At 35.1% G+C, this 21,042-nt stretch overlaps 1 protein-coding gene across 2 annotated transcripts; it reads right to left on the bottom strand.

Annotated features, from left to right (window-relative positions):
• Positions 1 to 1,554: 1,554 nt before the first annotated feature.
• On the bottom strand, positions 1,555 to 6,524 carry LOC141399681 (uncharacterized). Of its 2 annotated transcripts, XR_012411900.1 has the most exons (4): positions 4,017 to 6,524; positions 2,434 to 3,941; positions 1,648 to 2,258; positions 1,555 to 1,589 (listed from the first exon to the last, which is right to left on the bottom strand). XR_012411900.1 is itself a non-coding variant. In XM_073978854.1 (3 exons), the coding sequence occupies exons 1-3, from the start codon at positions 5,629 to 5,631 to the stop codon at positions 2,184 to 2,186; spliced, it is 3,198 nt and encodes a 1,065-aa protein (XP_073834955.1). In that variant the 5' UTR covers positions 5,632 to 6,524; the 3' UTR covers positions 1,555 to 2,183. The 2 variants fall into 2 exon arrangements, 1 of the variants encoding a protein (XP_073834955.1); XM_073978854.1 differs by having other exon boundaries at positions 1,555 to 2,258.
• Positions 6,525 to 21,042: the final 14,518 nt, after the last annotated feature.

The following is a 21,042-nucleotide window of genomic DNA, read 5'->3' as shown; positions in this document are numbered from 1 at the left end:
TAAATATGGTCGTAGACCCATACTTATATATACCAAAATGAATGTCTCGACGAGCTGAGTCGATCTGGCTATGTGTGTCCGTCCGTCCGTCTGTCCATCTAAACCTTGTAATCACGCTACAGGTCGCAATTTTGATCGGATCGTCACGAAATTTTGGATATTGATGGGGGTCCCGGAGAGGAAGAAGCCTATTGGTCGGATAATATTTAAGGGTCGGAAAGGGCAAAAAACTTGGGTGGATAAAAAGACAACGTTTTTTCCAAAGCGAATATCTCAGCTTCTATATGGGGTATACCAAAAGCAAAACCTGACAATGAAAGTAGAAAATATATCCTTTCTAATGATGTAAAGTTGGTGTTCGTAGGTGATCAAACAACGAAGAAATCACAATACTAGCAAATAAAACCCCAATTTTCATTTTTGCGATTTTAATTATATTGACGAATATCACAGCTTTAGTTGGAAACTTTCCAAAAGCAAAGCCTGACTATGAAAGTAGAAGATCCCGTCTTTACAATGATGTAAACTAGGTCGGCGTAGGTAAATAAATAACGGAGATATCGCAATAGTTGGTAATACATCCCATTTATCCATTTTTTTGGAAATCACGCTAAAGGTCCCAATTTTGATCGAATCGTCACGAAATTTTGAGGGTTAATAGGGGTCTCACAGAGAAAGAAGCCTACTGATTTTGGTGATGGTCGGATAATATTTAGGGGTCGGAATGGGCAAAAATCTTATTTGGAGAAAAGTCAACATTTTATTTCAAAACCAATATCTCTGTTTCTTTAAGAGGTATATCAAAAGCAAAATCTGGCAAGGAAAGTAGAAAATATCACCTTTACAACGATGTAAAGTATGTTGTCGTAGGTGGTATAATAGCAGAGATGTGGCAATAGTCGATAATGCATCCTATTTTCCGTTTTTTTGTAATCACGCTACAGGTCGCAATTTTGACCGGATCGTCACGAAATTTTGGGGGTTAATGGGGGTCCCAAAGAGAAAGAAGCCTATTGATTTTGATGATGCTCGGATAATGTTCAGGGGTCGGAATGGGCAAACACTTATTTGGAGAAAGGTCAACGTTTTATTTCAAAGCCAATATCTCTGTTTGTTTAAGACGTATATCAAAGGCAAAACCTGGCAAGGAAAGTTGAAAATATCACCTTTACAACGATGTAAAGTAGGTTCTCCTAGGTGGTAAAATAGCAGAGATATGGCAATAGTCGATAATGCATCCCATTTTCCGATTTTTTTGTAATCACGCTACAGGTCGCAATTTTGATCGGATCGTCGATCGAAATTTTTGGTGTTAATGGCGGTCCCACAGAGGAAGAAGCCTACTGATTTTAATGATGGTCGGATAATATTCAAGGTTTGTCGTGTCTCACCCGGCATCAAATTAAAAGAATGTCATCAAGTAAAATAATGTCGGCTTTGACACTAAAAGGCTCCCTTTTTGCTATAGGCTGACAACCCGAACAAACCATCTAACATCAAACGGCAGTAATACAAACAAAGGCGACGACCAAGTAAAAACAAATCCAATGTTGCTTAAGTTTGATATTAAAATGTGTGGTGTTTATTCGCTATAGAAATAAATTAAGTTTATAAAATTAAAATGACAAGTTGTTAAAATGATCTTACATGTTTTAGTTGTCCAGCAAAAAAGGACAGAATCAACGCCTGAAGGGCCTTTTATAGATTTGAAAAATGTTGCTAACAATTACATTTACATTTTACATTTACATAGACAATAAAAACAAACTGCAATAAAAGTTATTGTTCAGTGCATAAAATATTGTTCACTGGACGTTTTCGAAAATCAGGATGCGTTGCCAATTTTAAGGTGACCATCACCGACATCCCCGCCCCCGTGAACTGACCCAGAGGGGGAGGCTTCACCAGAATCTTCATCAACATCCAAAACGGCAAGTTTGGAAATAGTCCTTTTATAACAGCCAGAGCTAGTATTGCTTCGCGCTGTAACCACATAAATATACTGATGAGCCACTGCACCACATGTCCTGTTATCATATCGAAGTCGTAGTCACTCATGGTTTCTTTCATATTATCTTCCAAGGGCCATTGTGATTCCTGACGAAATTCTGGGCTATTTTTCCACCATCCGTCTACATCATATTTTGCTGAAAATGCGGCTGCTGTTGTCTCATCTGCGGGCTTTAAAATATTCGGCCACCATTTCCAATAACTCCCGTCGCTGCTATCGAGCATCCATCGTACAACCGTGTATGAATCTGTCCAAAAATAAATTATATTAAGATTTTTCACATGATTAAAGGCGATTAAATCATTCATATGAACACTCATAACTGCCATCTGCGGTTCCAGCTTGATTATGGTGCGACAACTAGCAGAAGCACAAGCAGATTTTTCCATTACAATCGAAAATTTAATTCCAACATCACTTACCACACACCAATACGCTACCGTTGCCATTGCCTCTTCGATCGCGTATGCGAATATATGTAAATCAACTTTTCTGTTTGAAAAATCCTTAAGATAACGTCTTGAAATACGAAATCCCTCCAACATATTTAATTCAGTTAACCATATCTTCCAGTTATTATATAAATCGCTAGGCAACTCCTCGTCCGACTCTATACCCGACTTCCATACTCTTCGTATCAACATTTTAGAAGCAACCACAAATTTGCAGATAAATCCGAATGTGCCATAAATAAACATTTTCAAAGAGAGCATATTAGCGAAGTCTAAAATGAATTTATCACGAAAGGAGAAAACATCTGGATTTGGCAACCAGTGTATGCCCAAAATCCCTTCAACAACATTTTGGTTCAAAAACTCACCGCTATCGTTGACTCCGCTGGCCGATTCTCCACAAGTTTGAATTACCCTCTTGGAATTTGACATAATATTTCTCAATTCAAAACCTCCAACACTATGAATTCTTATCACATCTTCTATCACCTTTGCGGCTTCTTCTTCATTTTGGAAATAGTCGTCTACGTAATGAGTATTAAAATTTGGTTCATCGGCACGAGTTGAATTTTTCACAAACACATTGGCATTCACAATTGTAACATTAGAATGTGGCAGGTGAAACAACGGGTCTGGATTAGATAGCAATTCGTGCACATTTACTTTTCTGGCATAGCTCATCAAAATAGGGCAACATGTTCTTTCACAATGTGCACTGCAATGTTCCCTATCTCGAACCATTTTATTTTCCACAATATACAAATTTTTCAGGACCATATCATAGGAATCTGGGAATTGAGGCACGTTTTGTTTCCACAAAAGACATTCATAGCGTCCATCAATTTTTCTTGATTGGCTCCTCAATAATTTCACCGCACATTCATCATCATTTGGCAATTTCTTTTTTGTATTCACCTTTGCATCAAGGATTTTCACGTCACAATTATTTTGCATCATACTCATTTGTCGTAGGTTATCTTCTGGACTTTCTGTTGAAGTGGCACACATTCTGACATGAAGGGCACGATTTTTGGTTGAGGCTTTTCCTCCAGGCGTTGGGCCATAAACAACAACACCCAATCTTGTAGTGGTTACAATCGGTCCAGCGGCAGACAACGAGCGGGGCACATCCAGTGGAACTGTCAAAAAACAATGGTGTAAACTGATAATTAATTTTGGTTGCACATTTTTATAATTTACAAATTTTATTTTCGAAACATCGACATTGTTATTTGTTACCAATTTTTTAATATCACACGATTGAATGGGCAAGGACATATTTGAAGTGGTATAAACATTTTTCATGACATATTGTCTGTCGCCTCTTCCAATACCACTTATTGTCACATCCACTACTTCAGAGCTCTCCACTACCGAATGATTATTAAGCCACTGTAGGGATAACTGTGCCGTGTTTCCTCGTAATTTCAGATCACTTGCAATTCCACTGTCTAGCATTGTAACATTCGCACCATCATCTATAAATGCATACGTGGAAATTGTTTTATCTTTTCCGTACAACTTTACGGGCAATATTTGGAAAAGTATGCTACCGGCACTACTCACGGCATGGCAATTTCTTTGTTGTGGCTGCACTCTTCCACTATCGTTTTCATTTTCTTCATCGGCATCCACGTCATAATGCAGTAAAACATTATGGAACTTATTGCAATTATTTTTACCGCAACACACTCTATTTCGACACTGGTTCAATTGGTGGCCTTTTCTAAGGCAGCAAAAACACAATTTTAATTCTTTAATTTTGTTCCACTTTTCGTCCGTCTGCATATCTGCGAATTGTTTACATTCTGTTATTGACGTGCAGACCCCGTCGCACACACTACAATTATTGACGGCGACACATGCAATTTGGCGGCTTGGCTTTGTGGGTTGCTGGCGATTAGTGGACACGTATGGTGCGTATGGGAGGGTATCGTGGACGATGTTAGCAACGCGTCGTAATGTTTGCAACCATGCACTGAAATGTAAAATAGAAGGCGATTCATTTAATGAAAGGCATTTTTCACCCCATTCCATTTGTCGGTTTATTGGTAATTTCGCTACAAGTTCACTCAGTAAAGATGGGTTATGTAAATGATGTTCTCCTTCAGCGTTTTTCAAAAATGTTGCCATATTTGAAGTTTTGGTGGCGAAATTTATTAAGGCATTCAAATCGTCTTTAGCCAATGGGGGAATTTTACGGACTTTCATAATCTGGCTTTTGATGAGTTGCTCTGGTCTTCCGAACATCTCTTTCAGGTTAAGCATTATGGCTTCAACGTTGGCAGAGCTCCCCAATAATGGTTCAACCGTCTCTCTTGCATTACCTCTTAAAGCGTCTCTTAACCTCATAATATTGTGCAGGTCGCTGTACATAAACTCATTTGTGGTGCTGTAAAAAGACTCGGAAAAAGTTGGCCATTCTTCTGGCAACCCTGAAAATATTGGAAGAGGATAAATTTTCTTTTGAGGCATATTGTTGTAATTAGTATTTGCAGTATTAATGGAATTATTTGGTTGTCCCTGTGCTGGCATGTATTGTACGGACATTCCTTGCGTTACGTGCGTCGGTTCTGGTTGGCGTATAATTGACTGTGGCATGTCAGGCAACGGCGGCGGTATTTCCAGTGTTGGCGGCGTTGTGATGTGTTGTGTTGGCTGTGATATTGGTTGTTGTGACGTTAATGGCGGCTCCAAAGGCTGATCAAATATTTGTTGTTGTGATGTTTGTGGCTGAGGGTTTTGGACGGACGTTTTTGGTTGCTGCGATGCAAAAGTTTTTACCATTTCTTCCTTCAATTGTAGCATCTGATTTTGAAGCAATGTTTGCATTTGCAATTGTTGTTGCATTTGCTGCTGCATTTGTAGCTGAATTTGTTTTTGCATTTTCAGCATTTCTTTCCTCATCTCGGCTGTGTCCATTGTGGCTGATTTTTCTGTCTGTTTTTGTTTCGCTGTTTCGGCGGCAGCAGACGTTGTTGGCTTTGCTGTAGACGGCTGACTTGCTGGTGTGCTTACGTCTGTTTGTAAGCGGGCACCACTTGTAGTGTTTGTTGGTGTATTAGGCGGTGAATGTTGGAGACTCATCTCAGTTATGTATGCGTCGAATCGGACTGGGGGTTTTCCTTGCGTCGATCGTTTACTTCTCTGTTGCTTCTCTTGTGACATCAAATGGACATAAGCGAATGTAAACAAATAACATAAACGGCTTAACAACAAACTGATGGGGATTCCTCAAACGATTGTTGTTGTATTTATTGAATATCACATATACGGCTTGACACACACAATTTCACAGATTGTAACTGCAGCTTCTTCGGCTTGTAGTAGATACGAATAGGCACATCAAAAGAAAAGATATTTCATCTAAATTGACTCATTAAACAATTTATTAACACAAATCGGCTTGACAAATGACGAATGTTTGATATCAATGGCTCATCAAACGTCGAATAATATAATTTCTGGGGCTGATGATGCAAATTGGCTCACAAAACAGTTGGTTGACACAAATCGGCTTGACAAAATGACGATTAACAATGTTTGATATCAATGGCTCATCAAACATCGAATAAAAATATGTCGTGTCTCATCCGGCATCAAATTAAAAGAATGTCATCAAGTAAAATAATGTCGGCTTTGACACTAAAAGGCTCCCTTTTTGCTATAGGCTGACAACCCGAACAAACCATCTAACATCAAACGGCAGTAATACAAACAAAGGCGACGACCAAGTAAAAACAAATCCAATGTTGCTTAAGTTTGATATTAAAATGTGTGGTGTTTATTCGCTATAGAAATAAATTAAGTTTATAAAATTAAAATGACAAGTTGTTAAAATGATCTTACATGTTTTAGTTGTCCAGCAAAAAAGGACAGAATCAACGCCTGAAGGGCCTTTTATAGATTTGAAAAATGTTGCTAACAATTACATTTACATTTTACATTTACATAGACAATAAAAACAAACTGCAATAAAAGTTATTGTTCAGTGCATAAAATATTGTTCACTGGACGTTTTCGAAAATCAGGATGCGTTGCCAATTTTAAGGTGACCATCACCGACAAGGTTGGAATGGGCAAAAACTTATTTGGAGAATGGTCAACGTTTTATTTCAAAGCCAATATCTCTGTTTCTTTAAGAGGTGTATCAAAAGCAAAACCTGGCAAGGAAAGTAAAAATATCACCATTACAATGATGAAAAGTAGGTTGTCGTAGCAGCTCAAACAACGGAGATATCGCAATAGTCGGTAATGCATCCCATTTTCCGATTTTTTCGTAATCACGCTACAGGTCGCAATTTTGATCGGATCGTCACGAAGTTTTTTGAATTTTATGCGGGTCCCACAGAGGAATAAGCCTATTTATTTTGGTGATGGTCGGATAATATTCAGGAGTCGGAATAAGCGAAAAGCTTATGAGGAGAAAAGTCAATGTTTTTTCTTATGCGAATATTTCCGCTTCTAGTAGGAGTATTTCAAAAGGAAAGACCGCCAATGGAAAAAAAGATGTCCTTTATATTGACGCAAAGTATGTTGGCGTAAGTGGGCAAAAAACCGAGATATCGCAAAATATATTATAAAATATAATATATCCAATTTTTCCATTTTTTGTAATCACGCTACAGGTTGGAATTTTGATCGGATAGTCACAAATTTTTGTCGGATAGTCGGATAATATTTAGGGATCGGAATGGGGAAAAACTCATGTGGGACAAATTCAAAATTTTATTCTTTGTGAATATATCGATTTCTAGTAGGGTTATTTCAACGGCAAAGCCTGTCAATGGAAGAAGAAAATATTACCTGTACATTGGTGTAAAGTAGGTTGGCGAAGGTGGTCAAACAAGGGATATACCACAATAGTCGGTAATGCATCCAATTCTTCCATTCTACAGGCCGAAATTTTGATCGGATGGTCACACAATTTTGGTTGCTTATGGGGGTCCCAGAGAGAAAGAGGCATATTTTTTTGATTAAAAACCAAAATATGTTTGGTGGTAGTCGGATTATGTTCCCTAAAATAAATGTTTACCAGTGAAAAGCTTATGCAAAGGGGTAGTGGTGTAGGGTATCACATGGTCGGCCCCGTCCCGACTATAGCCTTTGCTCACTTGTTAAAATTGTTTTTAGAACATTTGTATGGAAGAAATTCGTCAGCTTTGTATTGAAACAATCATTTTATCATATCCACAACTCGATTATGTGGAGAAACGTTGGCACTTGAAAAACAACAATATGGCTGCCGCGTTAAAGTAAAATTATGTTTAACTTTAAAGTGCTCGGCACATACGGTGCGTTGCGTTACAACAACCACATAAAAAAAGAGTAAGTGGTGCCAAGTTTTTTGAAAAACAACAATGCGTCAGCCATAGTCGTGTTCCTTTACGTGCTTTACCACTTTACTTTACCACTTTTAAAAGTAAAGGAACAGACCACATATTGTTGTTTTTCAAAAAACTTGGCTTCACTTACACTTTTTTCATGTGGTTGTTGTAACGCAACGCTCAACGCACCGTATGTGCCGAGCGCTTTAGGAATTCAGGAAAAACAAGGCTTCTATTGATTATTTTCATTTAAATCTGCCTCTTTACTTATACCATGGTTGTTTTTGTTTCTTCATGTCATGTAGGGTTGGCATTGCACAATCATACAGGTACCGCATCAACCCAGCTGATGTACTGCGCGCTGTAAAAAACTTCGTTCCTACTTTTTTAATAGTAAAAGTAGCAAAAGCGTTTGTCATGAAGAAAATACATTTCTGTGGCCAAGTATCCGCGTTAATGTACAAAAACACACTTGCATTTGAAAAACGATAAGTTCTAGGACAGAGAAGCCATTACATAGTCGATACGTCCGAAGATTTGCTTTACCACCAATGAAACCAGGTAACGTAATTTGGTGACTATGTGGGTTCGAGTCCTTGGCTCTCCTTTTTCACTTGCAAATAATTTCAGATCATCAAGCTTAACTCTAAACGAGAAAATTAACAAAAAGAGAAAACTGTCGTAAATTGTTTTGCACAAAAGTAAAGAAACGGAAAAATAGTAGATCTTGCAGCGATGTCAAAAACAAACATGGCTGCTTAAAAGAATAATATTTATTTCATTGGTTTACATTTTTTATTTTTTATACTTATTTTATTTTCCTTTTCTTTTGCCTTAATTGTCAAATAAATGTCAAATCAACAGTTTGACAGATTTTCCACTTTTTACACCACGAAATTTGTCAAGGAGAAAGTAGTAAAAGAGAAAGCCATTTTGGCATGCTCTCTCTTAAGTTTTGCTTCATAGCTCATTATATATATAAGCTGCCTCGCTTAGGTGCCTTGCTTTCCTGCTTCATTTCTGAGTTTGTCGTGTTTTACACTTTCACGATTCGTCGTATGAGATATTATGGCCTTTATAAATCTAAAGTTATTTGAAAATCATAAAATTATTTATTTTTTCTACATTAAACTGTAATGGATCTGTTTTTGGGTTTTATGGGCGGTGGCACTAGAACTAATTGCTTCGGCTTGAGCTCGTCGGCTGGGGTGGTTCTTTCCGCCTCAATCCATATACATAAATTAAAGTGCCAGGTGTTAACGATTTATTGTGCTCGAAATAAAAAAAAACAAGACGGACACTTAGGTATATAAGAGTTGCGGACGGACATTTTTCATTCCTAGTTACAACTTAGGACACGGATTTATTTTTTTTTTATTAAGTGTAGGAAGTTAGTTGTAGGCACATCCTAAGGCTGCCCACCCTCTGCATGATCCTTGTATTGATCATCCTTGTGAGATTCCCTTGGCCCTTTTTATGTTACGGAATCTCCCTTAAACTTACTGTTACTCCCTTTTTGACTCTAGCTTCATGCTTGTCCCTCTGAAATAATTAACACCTCATGTTTACATTTACTGAAATTTCATGAGTTTAATATTATATAATTATCTTTCTAATACAATGATTTAATATCTTATGACTAATGATGAAAACGAATATTATTCAAACATGCATGCATATATAACATTAATAGTAACTTATACGGCGTTTATATTATAGTTTTTTGCAGGGTTAACCTTCTTTATGAGGATTTATATGAAGTATACTCAATGGAAATGGCAGACCCACTGGGTTAACCCGGTTATATATAAACGGCCTATTACTGGGGATAATTGAGGCACTAATATAGTTATAGACATAAATTGGATTTATAATTAAACGGTTAGCGTATTTACATAAACTGGAGTTAGAGTGTCCTCCTTATCTTAACGCATTATTTTCTTACAAAAGATCCTTATGTATTCTGTCATTTGATTAAATCGCGGTTTTGTATGACTTTGAAACATTTTAATGAATGGGTAGTGTTTTTTCTTTCTTTGTTACATTATTTTATATTATGTATACACTACTATATCTAATTATGTACATACATACTTCCACGTGCTTATATAATTCAGGTTAGGTTCCGCTACTTGGAGATCAACCATATTCAACGCCAATTCAACAGCTTCAATGTAATGATATTTATGGATCTGGAAATTAATTTTCGTTTGAATTTTTTTATATATATACATTTTTTTATGGATAATCTTCCACTGTGTTTTCTATCTCCTGACTTGTACAGTACGGTTGGTGTCTTAGTTAGTTGTACTCACGTGAATCTCCACTTTACCAAATAAAAGCTTTACCACTGGGGTGAATATGAAGGGGCGTGTGGTTGCCACGAGGAATATATGTTGCACGGGGATCTTTTTATGGCAAATAACCGCCGCTCTGATGTTTCCTCAGCATATGATCACGGACCGAGGAGCCCTAAGTGAATATTACGTTAAGTAACTATTTTATTGAGTAACTGTACTCCTTACCCTTCACTTGAGTACATATATGACGATTTTCGTAAGATAACTCGAATTACTTTTTTAATTGTTACAAAATTTGCCATGACGGATTAATCTTCTAAGGTCATATTTATGATGACTGTTTTATGTATTTTTTACAAATCGACTTCACTTCTATCATAGAATAGGTAACATGATTTTTAACGTTATTGATGGGTTAATCTCACACTTCATAATCCGTCCTCTCGTTGGCGCTTATGACCTTAATGACTTTGCTCTTGTCGTTGTTCTTCATTCCCAATGTCTCTTTAGTCAAGGTCTAAAGCAAATTTTGACATATCAACTCCCTTCTTTTACAACACTTAAAAACATCTGAGCTGTAGTGGGATTCTGTAACTCATTTTTGCTGTTACCGACAAAAATCGGTAAAATTAAATCGCAAAATTATGACTAAAAACATAAAGGAAAGTTGGCATCACTGTTGGTGTCGGTAGAAGCTAGCGACTACTTTTTATTCATCGTTAACTTACCGAAAAATTTCGTTAATTATCGAAATTATAAGCATTTTAATTTTACCGACAATTATCGATAACAGCAAAAATGAGTTACAGAATCCCACTACTGAAGTCGTTCAGAGATGGGACTAACACTGCTTTGACAAGTCTATGCCTAGTTAATGCTATTTGTCACTAGGTATGAAGACAACCGAATAAATGCAGAAAAATTTACTACAAAAAAATATAATAAAGCAAATTAAAAAAAAACGTACGTCACAAAACGCTTTTTTAAAAAAAAGTACCATGATACAAAAATATATCCCTGCGGGTAAAATATACGAATATGAGCAAAGAGGCGACGATATCTCATACGAGAAATCGTACAAGTTTAAAACACGACTTTATTACATTTTCGGTAATGGGTGTTTTACACGATATGTAATTTTACATATGTGTTGTCACTTTGCGTATATATTTTGTATATAAAAAGTGGCAACTCTTATGTAAAAAACATATCGTGTAAATTACCCATTAATGGTTTGTTCCAGAACTGCAAGAATCTATTAATTTTTAAAAATTTTTTCGATAACATAAAGGAAAAAATGTTATCGTAGTAAAAAGTAGTAGCTTCTTGCAGGTTCTGGAACAGAGCATAATATTTTCTTTGCTCACTATTTATGCATTTTGTCCCATATTTTTTATTTTCCAATCAATCACAATACTGTTTAAATACTTGTTGTAATGCATCAATAGTTACTATTTTAATTTTTGGAAACTATTTTTTGATATTTATGTGTTATTTTGTATGAATACGTAAACAAACATCAGCTGACAGTTTATATCCTCGAAAAGCTAAGTGTAACCAGCAAAGATTAACCCACTGGATTTATTAAACCCAGTGGGTTAACCTTCAATAGTGTAACCGGGGTATAAGACACCACAAGTAGAGAAGTTTTACACGGCTGATATATTCAGGAAATGTCGCCAACATTGCTGAGGGGTATTTTGCCACCGTTGAAAATTGTTTGATGTTGCATGGTCGGGGAATCGAACCCACGACCTTCAGCGTGCAGGGCGGATGTGCATACCATTGCACCACGGTTAAGACATCGTAAATATTAGTCTTGGTTGATTAAAATCAACTTTGTATATCAAAGCATATTTAATTTGTTCGCCTTATTAATTTGCATTTTAAATTATTTTTGTTTCATTCAATTGAACGATGCATCTACCTTGTTTCTTGTTCCAGCTTGCAACACTTTTTATTTTCTAGCAACATGTTGCAAAAAACAGAGTTGTATAGGAGGATTTATGCCGGATTTAATACCCCGGTTACACTATTGAAGGTTAACCCACTGGGTTTAATAGATCCAGTGGGTTAATCTTTGCTGGTTACACTTAGCTTTTCGAGGATATAAACTGTCAGCTGATGTTTGTTTACGTATACATACAAAATAACTAATAAAGTCGTGTTTAACACTTTTACAATTTCTCGCATGAGATATCGTCCCCTCTTTGCTCATATTGGTATATTTTACACACAGGGATACATTTTTGTATCAAGGTATCAAGCGTACTTTTTGTTAAAAAAGTGTCTAATGTAAAAAAATAAATAATTTTATGATTTTCAAATAACTTTAGATTTGTTAACTCCATAAAATCTCATGCAACCAATCATAAACTTGTAAAACACGACAAACTCTGTTACAAAAACAGTTGCAACTTTTGGTACTTTTTGAGTAGAGTTGGATTTTTTTTGCACAAATACCGAATACAACACTGTATATTTGGTGGATTTATGCCGGATTTAAAATAAACCCAGTCGTGAGAGGATTTAATTTTTGTATGGCAAATCTGGTCAGATTTGACCAGATTAAGCAATAAATCCTCATAAAGTGGGTTAAACCGGTAAAAAACTGTAGTGTAACCGCACTATAAAACAACTCCACTAAATACCAGGATTTATTTTTGTATGGTAAATCTGGTGGATTTTGGCTGGATTTAGTAAATACAAACTGGTAATGCGGTAAATCCGGCTAATGAGCTCATATCTAAATGGCCTATAAAAGTGGTAAAACTTTAAGAAACTTTAACGTAAAAGAACAAAGCTAAAGTTGTAAATGAAAACACAACATTAAAAAACAAAAATTGTAAAACTTTGATGGTTTTTTGTAATAATGCGTTTATTAATAACTGCCTAACAATATTTTGTTGAAAAAAATTGTGTGAATCGCTTTATTTTTGGAAAACATTTTTGACATTTCACAGTACTGAACTGGTTTTTGTTGTTGTTGTTGGCTAATGCTTCTACCTTGGTAAATATGCCATGAGGGATGGATAGTTTCAATTACAGGTTTAAACACAGCGATTGGACAATAATGGCCAGGACAGAATCAATCGTCGCTTGCTTTGCTCGAGTCTCCAAATGTCAAATTATAAAGGAATGCCAGAGCCTCTTTGCAAATCCGCCTGCGTTCCCCTTTAGGAGGCTCTGGCATTCCTTTATAATTTGACATTTGGGAAGCAAGCAAAGCAAGCGAGGATTGATTCTGTCCTGGCCATTATTGTCCAATCGCTGAAACACTTTTACCAGTTCATTTCTATGGCTAAACAAGTAATTCTACAAAAAATTTGAAAATCGTGTCGAATTTTAATATTAGCTATATTTAATGGCCATGGAAACATATTCCGATTGTACTCAAACTTTGGCAGTCATAAAATCTAACAAACTTTAGGGGGTGCCGCATAAAATAAATCAGACATCGATGTTTTAAAACCACCCTAGTATACACGTCATATAACAAAGCATACCCAGCAAAAAGTTTGCATCCGTCAATGCAGTTTAATCAGTACAAGTGTACAGTGCAATTGCCGTTGGAGTACATCTTTTCCTATGAATTCACTTATGAATTTTACAAGAGAGCGCGCAGCTAGGATGCACTCCATTTTGCTTCCACAGCACACAGCTAGGATGCACTCCATTTTCGATCCAAATCACAGTTTTTGATGTAGTGTTTTGAATTGAATTTAAAGACACTTTTCGGATTGCATTTTTAGTCAGTATAAAGATGCAATTAAATTACAAGCCATTGCGGAATATCCCAAAATAAATAAAATTCATTTATTATTTGTGTAAAACAAGAACTCAAAGAACTTTATTATATTTATTATATAAACACATTTTTTTTATGTAAACACAAATTTACAAAAAAAAAAAGTTTCCATTAAATTCACAGCCTGTTCATGTATGTCGACCGAAAGGTTTTTTGTGCTTCGAAAATGGAAAAAAATCATTTTCTGTTAATGTAAACGCCTTCGAAACGAAAATCTATTTGACCGACAAGCCATACGACATAACACGTAAACGTACACTTTTCCATTAAATTTGGGTTTATGTATTTCGAAAGGGCTGTCTCTTATAGAAAGGGAATGTCAAAATCACTCACTTGCTTTGTAGCTGCCGAGTAGAACGTAATCTCGCGAATAACACCGAAAAGCTAAAAAACAGATTTATACAACACATTCTTGAAACAAAATAAAAATTTTATAGACACTTATTAATGGCGGTTTCATTCATTATTTTGAAGAAATCAATAAAATAAAATAATTCAAAATACCGACACATTTTATTTTTCAAACAAAACAAATCACACATATTCCAATGTTTGTATGTATATGTGGATTTTGTTTTCATTTCTCATTTGGCTCTCATTTATGGAACATAGTTGTACAAATGTACATTGAAATTAGTAGTATTTCGCATAGGATACGTAACGGCAGTCGCACGATAGTTTGCGAAATACATGAACGCATTTTTAGACGGAAGTGCGTGACTGCTTTCCTTTCGTACAAGTTTCCGTGCGACATACATGAACAGGCGGTCAATCACATTTGAGCTTACTTCCTCCGTTCTCAATTTAATCCAAGCGCATCTGATTTTCTTTAATCATTTTTTATTTTTAAAGTAAGCCCGCTTAATCACATATTTTTTTCGTTTAAATGCGAATTCAACAGAAACATTAAAAAACTCTCGTAGCCGCATATGCAAACCAAATTAACTACTCCCACTGTTATGCGTCTCCACAATGCAGAGAATCATCATAATCATAAATAAAATGCACTGCTTATTCGGGTAAACAAGAATATTAACTTTATTACACTAATACAAATTATAAAAGCTATCCATTAAATTTGATCATAACTGAGTTTACTTCCTCTGCTCTGCTTTTTGTGACACCGCAATTGATATTGCTTCATCACCCAAATGGTTTTTCATTTTTCCTCCAACTCCAGTTCAGATTTCCAAAAAAAAACTCTAACTCCACTCCAAATAATTTGCGTCTCGTGAATTACAGCAATGTCCGTATGTTTAGTTTGTATTTCTTTATTTTTTTTAACAAATTCTTATAATTTTAGACACTCTTTGTCCCGGTCCACACTAGTATGAATTTCATTAAAAAATTTCATGAAATTAGGCGTTATTAGCTCGAATTCCCCACTACAGCATTTTTATGATTTTACTCTACTATGGAACTCGATCTAGAGACGCATAATTTCGTATCAAAATTTCAGTGAAATTACTGTAGTGTGGCCCGGGACTTTCTTGTGTTCAGAAAAGAGACTGCGACTGTAGGGATCAAAAAATTGGCTTGCTTGGCTAGGGATCTATAAGCGAGTGCTTCTAAAATGTATCGAGCGGAGTGCATTTTTCATAACTCCGTGTGGACTGCATCGAAAGATGTATTGAAATCATAACTCTGCATTGCACTACTTCCAAACTTTTTTCTGGGATTGTTTTTAATTTTCACAAACATAAATCAACAACAAATTATAGCCCATTTAGATATGACTTCATTAGATAGATTTAGCACATTATCAGGTTTTATTTGCTAAATCCAGCCAAAATCTACCAGATTTCCCATACAAAAATAAATCCTCCTATTGAGTGGATTTGTTTTAAATCTGGCAAAAATCCTCGTATACAACTCTGTTTTTTGCAAAATGTTGCTAGAAAATACAAAAAATTACAAGCTGCCACAAGAAACAAGGTAGATGCATCGGTGAATTGCTACACTAAAAATAATTTGAAATGTAAAAATTTGTAAACAAGGCGGAAAAATTTAGTTTGTTTTGATGTACAAAGTTGATTTTAATCAACCAAGACTAATGTTTACGATGTCTAAACGATAAAATAATTCGTTTATTTATTTTAGATGGGCACATGGTTTAATAAGAAAGGTTAGCCAAAGCTTTATGTCAATTTAAATTTTTTCATTCGAGTATGCCTAAAACTTCAAAACAATATAAACAAACTGTGTATGTATGTGTGGTGTTTGAATAATATGCCAAACAATTTAAAAAACAATCGAATTCAATGATTTTTAAAATTGTTTTTAGACCATTTGTATGGAAGAAATTGGTAAGATTTGCATTGAAACAATCGGTTTATCATATTCACAACTCGATTATGTGGAGAAAATTTAACTCTTCATTAATTTTTCGCGTTTTTTTATAAAATGCTCAAAAATGCATTGTAAACAAACCCACTTGTTGCTTTTATTTTGAAGTTTTAGGAATTCAAGAAAAACAAGGGTTCTATAGATTTTTTCATTTAAATCTACCTCTTTACTTATACCATGGATGGGCAAACTGCGATAAAATAATTCTTTATTTGCTCTTTAGTTAGCATTAGGAGAATAATGTGCTAACATTTTCAGTATTAAACAATAAATTTGTAATTTTACGTATGTTTTTTGAGACGAATTCAATTTACAAAGAATTCTTTTGACGTTTCAAATTCGATCAGATGGGCTGATGCATCTACCTTGGTAATTGGGCTATGAACAAAAATCAGCTGACTGCCATTTAAATCCTCCAAAATGTATATCTAAATGCAATGAGATTTGTACTGGATTTATTAAATCCAGTCGAGGATTTATGGCTAGTCTAAATGAGCTATTGAACACAGATGATTGATTGTTTTCAGGAAGAAGAAGAATTGCTGATTGCTGCTAGAAGAAATTTGTCCAGCAAGAATTTGCAATCTCTCAAACTTGTTGTTTTTAAAATTTGAAAACAACAAATATGTAATTAAGCGGGCTTACTTTTAAAATAAAAAGTAAACACACATCACAACAAAACTGCCAAAGTGAATCTAAAACAGACACACAGCACGGTGGACGATTTGTTTGTTGTTATTTTCGACAGACTGTCAACATAGTCATGATGATTCTCTGCATTGTGGAGACGCATAACAGTGGGAGTAGTTAATTTGGTTTGCATATGCGGCTACGAAAGTTTTTGAATGTTTCTGTTGAATTCGCATTTTAACGAATTCGTCGGTCACATTTATTCTTGAGCTCGAGTCGTCATAAAATTGGGGAAGAGTTCTTTGCTTCAATGCAAAGAACTAAGAGAACTGATGAGTCCAAGTGGCGTTGGACGAAACTAGTATTCTCTGCCCTTCCCTAAAGTAAATCAATTTTAACTACACCCACTATTAAAACTTGTTTTTAAAATTTGAAAACAACAAATATGTGATTAAGCGGGCTTACTTTAAGCGGGGTACATACGATCAGTTTTGACTTTCGATTTTTCGGAAATATTGATAAATGTCAAACTGTCCAGCAACCACAAAATATTTTGTGGTTGCCTGATGACCGATAAAAATTAGCCGCCACACTGGCAAGCAACCGATTATTTGAGCAAAACTGGCAGTCAAAACTGGTCGTGTGTACCCCACTTTAAAAATAAAAAGTAAACACACATCACAACAAAACTGCCAAAGTGAATTCTTTAATCATTGTAATGTTTTATATGTTGCCTTCCCATCACTAGTTCAGCTTTCGACATGGACTCCAACTCCACTCCATTAAAAATTTCCGTCTCGTGAATTACCGCAAAAATTATCTTGTTTGTCTTTTGAAGAAATGTGTAGGGATCAACCAGCTGGTTTTTTTCTGTAGGGATCTCCACTGCAACTGCTTATAAAATGTATCGAACGGAGTGCATTTTTCATAACTCTGTTGGACTACATCGAAAGATGTTGTGAAATCATAAGTCCAATTGCACAACTTCCAAAATTTTTTGCTGGTTATTCATATAAGCTTTGTTCCTTTACTTTTTTAATGGTAAGGATGGTAAAAGGGAAAAGTGTCAAAATTGCTCAAAATTGTTCTCTCATGAACATTTTTACCAGAAAAGTAAAGGAACAGAAAAATGGTAGATCTGGCAGCAATGTCAAAAAGAAACATAAAAAGTCAATTTTCGTCTTTTATTTCACAGTTAGTTTTGTCAGCGTTCGACTTTTTCTTCTGTTTTTCGCCCATTTTCTTTTTCATTGTGAAATAATCGTCAAACAAAAGTCGAAAAATCAGTTCTGCCATTTTTTACCTGCAAAAATTTTGCTGGTAGCCTGTGGTAGAAGAGAAAGCCATTTTCGCTCTCTCTCCACTCTCACTCTCTTAAAAATTGCTTCCAGTTTTGCCTCTTTTCGGGGTTAAGGAACGCTTTGCAGGTTAAAAATGGTAAAAAATGGTAACCTCAGGTAAGTAAAGGAACACAGCTATAAGGTATATGCATAAATTACAATAACTAACAAATTTACAAAAAAAAAACATTGTTGTTATTGAAAATTTAATGTCAAAGAAAATATTGAATAATAGGGTCGTTCTTAAAATTTTCTCAGGAAAAACATAAATACATTTTGAAAATCCTCTGAAAACATAAATACATTTTGAAAATCCTCTGAAATAGAACAAATTTGAATCAACATGCAAATATAAACTGTCGTAGGTCATTTTTATTACACGTTTAGGATGAAAAGTATTTTATGGTTGCAAATTTCAAAATTCCAAATTTCATGAGTACCCTACCCTATTACATTTTGAAAACCAAATTTACAAAAAAAAAGTAAAAATACAGCTGATTGTCACTTCTACCTTATATAAATGTCCTGGTCCAAACTAGGGTAATTTGTTTTTATTTATTGAAACATTTTGTAAAGTAAGCCTGAAGGCCAATTAGTTTTACAATATTCATAAGAGGAGTCCCTACTCCAAAATATTAAAAAATTTCATGAAATTAGGCGTTCTTAAATCGAATTCCCCACTACAGCAATTTTATGATTTTACTCTACTATGGAAGTCGATCTAGAGACGCATAATTTCATTCAATTTTTTCAATGAAATCACTCTAGTGTGGACCGGGACATACCTATTGCACAAATTTGTAATGCCTAAACACATCCAACATTTGAGTAAAATTTTGTGTCATTTTTGGTATTTTATTCATCTACCAGAAATGACACAAATCTTTACTCAAACGTTATATGTGTTTTCAGCTTAGACTATGTTTACATTTACGAAATCCACTCGATTTCAACTGTCAACTCCTTTGCGTATACGTCAAATGAAAACTCATCTGAAATCGAGTGGATTTCATTTGACGTTTGAGCAATGGAATTGACAGTTGAAATCGAGTGGATTTCGTAAATGTAAACATAGTGTTAGTGTCCTTACGGCCTCGGAACATACGATTAGAGCTGGCGAAAAATCGATGGCACTATCGATAAAATCGATTATTTTTTAAAAATTATCGATATTATCGGAACAATAATCCCCAACCTAAAATTTATTGAAATAAATAGATATTTCGCTGCTTTTCTGTTTTGTGTGTGTTAGAAAGTAAGTCCGTAGTTACACGTACACATTTTTCGAGAAAGTAAAATGCATTTTTTTATATTTTTATGGATTAAAAGCAATTGTCAAGAAAAGCATTGACATTTCCGCCATTTTCATCTCCAAATTAACGGTGTTGACAACTTAACGATAATATCTATAGCAATCGATATTTTAAAATATTATATCGAAAATATCTTATGTTGGGAAAATCGATGGTTTGCCAGCTCTACATACGATCCGTTGTGCGACACGTTGCGCGTTGAAAACAACAACCACATGAAAAATGCGTAAGTGATGCCAAGTTTGTTCGTGAAGTTTTCATTTGGTTGTTATAACGCGACACTCAACGGACCGTATGTATTTGGCCCCTTATAGCCTTTTGCCGGGTGTAATTGACACGTCAAAAACAAAAACCACAAGAAAAATGTGTAAGTGATGCCATGTTTGTTCTTGAAGATTTCATATGGTTATTACGTAAATTTAAGCTGAAAACACATCCAACGTTTGAGTAAAGTTTTATGTCATTTCTGGTAGAAGAATTAAGAAAAATAAACTTGGCAGCACTTTGTATATTATTCATCTACAAGAAATGAAACTTTGGATGTGTTTTCAGTAGAGTTGTATAGTTCATGAACGAACTAGTTCAATTGAACGATTCATTGAAAAGAGCGTATGAACTAGATCAGTCGATATAGTTCATTATAGTTCAATAGTTCACTGAACTATAATCAGTCGGTGACCGTACGATCAACGAACGATTCACAATCTAGTTCAACATGTCGTTCACAAATATATAAAATGACGGCGTCGTTTATGTTAAGGGATGCCTTTGTAATGTGATCAGTTTGTTTATGTTTTGGATCAAGGTACATGGAATAGCTGTCCGAAAATTAAGATTTCTACAAAAACATACGAGACATAACATATTACAATATGTCGAATCCAGATTCAATCTGCCTTTTTGGATAGAAAAAAAGGTAAAAAATAAAAAGAAACACACACACAAAGCTTTTTTGCAATGACAATTTCTACACACACACACACACAACATACGATTTTTTGCCAGCCACCGAAATGAACGATGATTTTTGTAAAATTAATTAATCTTTCTTTAAGAATGCAATAAAACTATGCAAATGTAATATTTTTGTTATGGAGTAGTTAAATTATATAAGTCATTTGTTTGTATTTGGTGTATGTATGCGTTTTCATCAAACGACCGATTAAGAGCCGGTGAACGATTTTGATCCGAATGATTGAACTGGACAGTGAACTATGAACTAGATTACTGACCTAGTTCAGTTTAAAGAGCTGAGCTATTGAACTAGATCTTTCAAATGAACTAGATTGTACAACTCTAGTTTTCAGCTTTAATAATTGGTCTGTTCCTTTACTTTTAAAAATGGTAACAGTGGCAAAAAATGGTAAAAGTGGTGAACAGCTCCCATATAAATTGCGTGCTTTTTAAAGTAAAGGAACGCTTGGCAGGTTAAAAATGGTAAGAAATGGTAACCTCAGGTACGTAAAGGAACAGAGCAAATACAAACGCCGTTTTACACGCATTCCAACATTTTGC

Source organism: Musca autumnalis, unplaced genomic scaffold (genome assembly GCF_047663935.1).
Source record: "Musca autumnalis isolate F117 unplaced genomic scaffold, ASM4766393v1 scaffold_3, whole genome shotgun sequence".
NCBI lineage: Eukaryota > Metazoa > Arthropoda > Insecta > Diptera > Muscidae > Musca > Musca autumnalis.
Note: the sequence above shows the minus strand (reverse complement) of the source record. Positions and strands in the feature narration are given on the sequence as shown.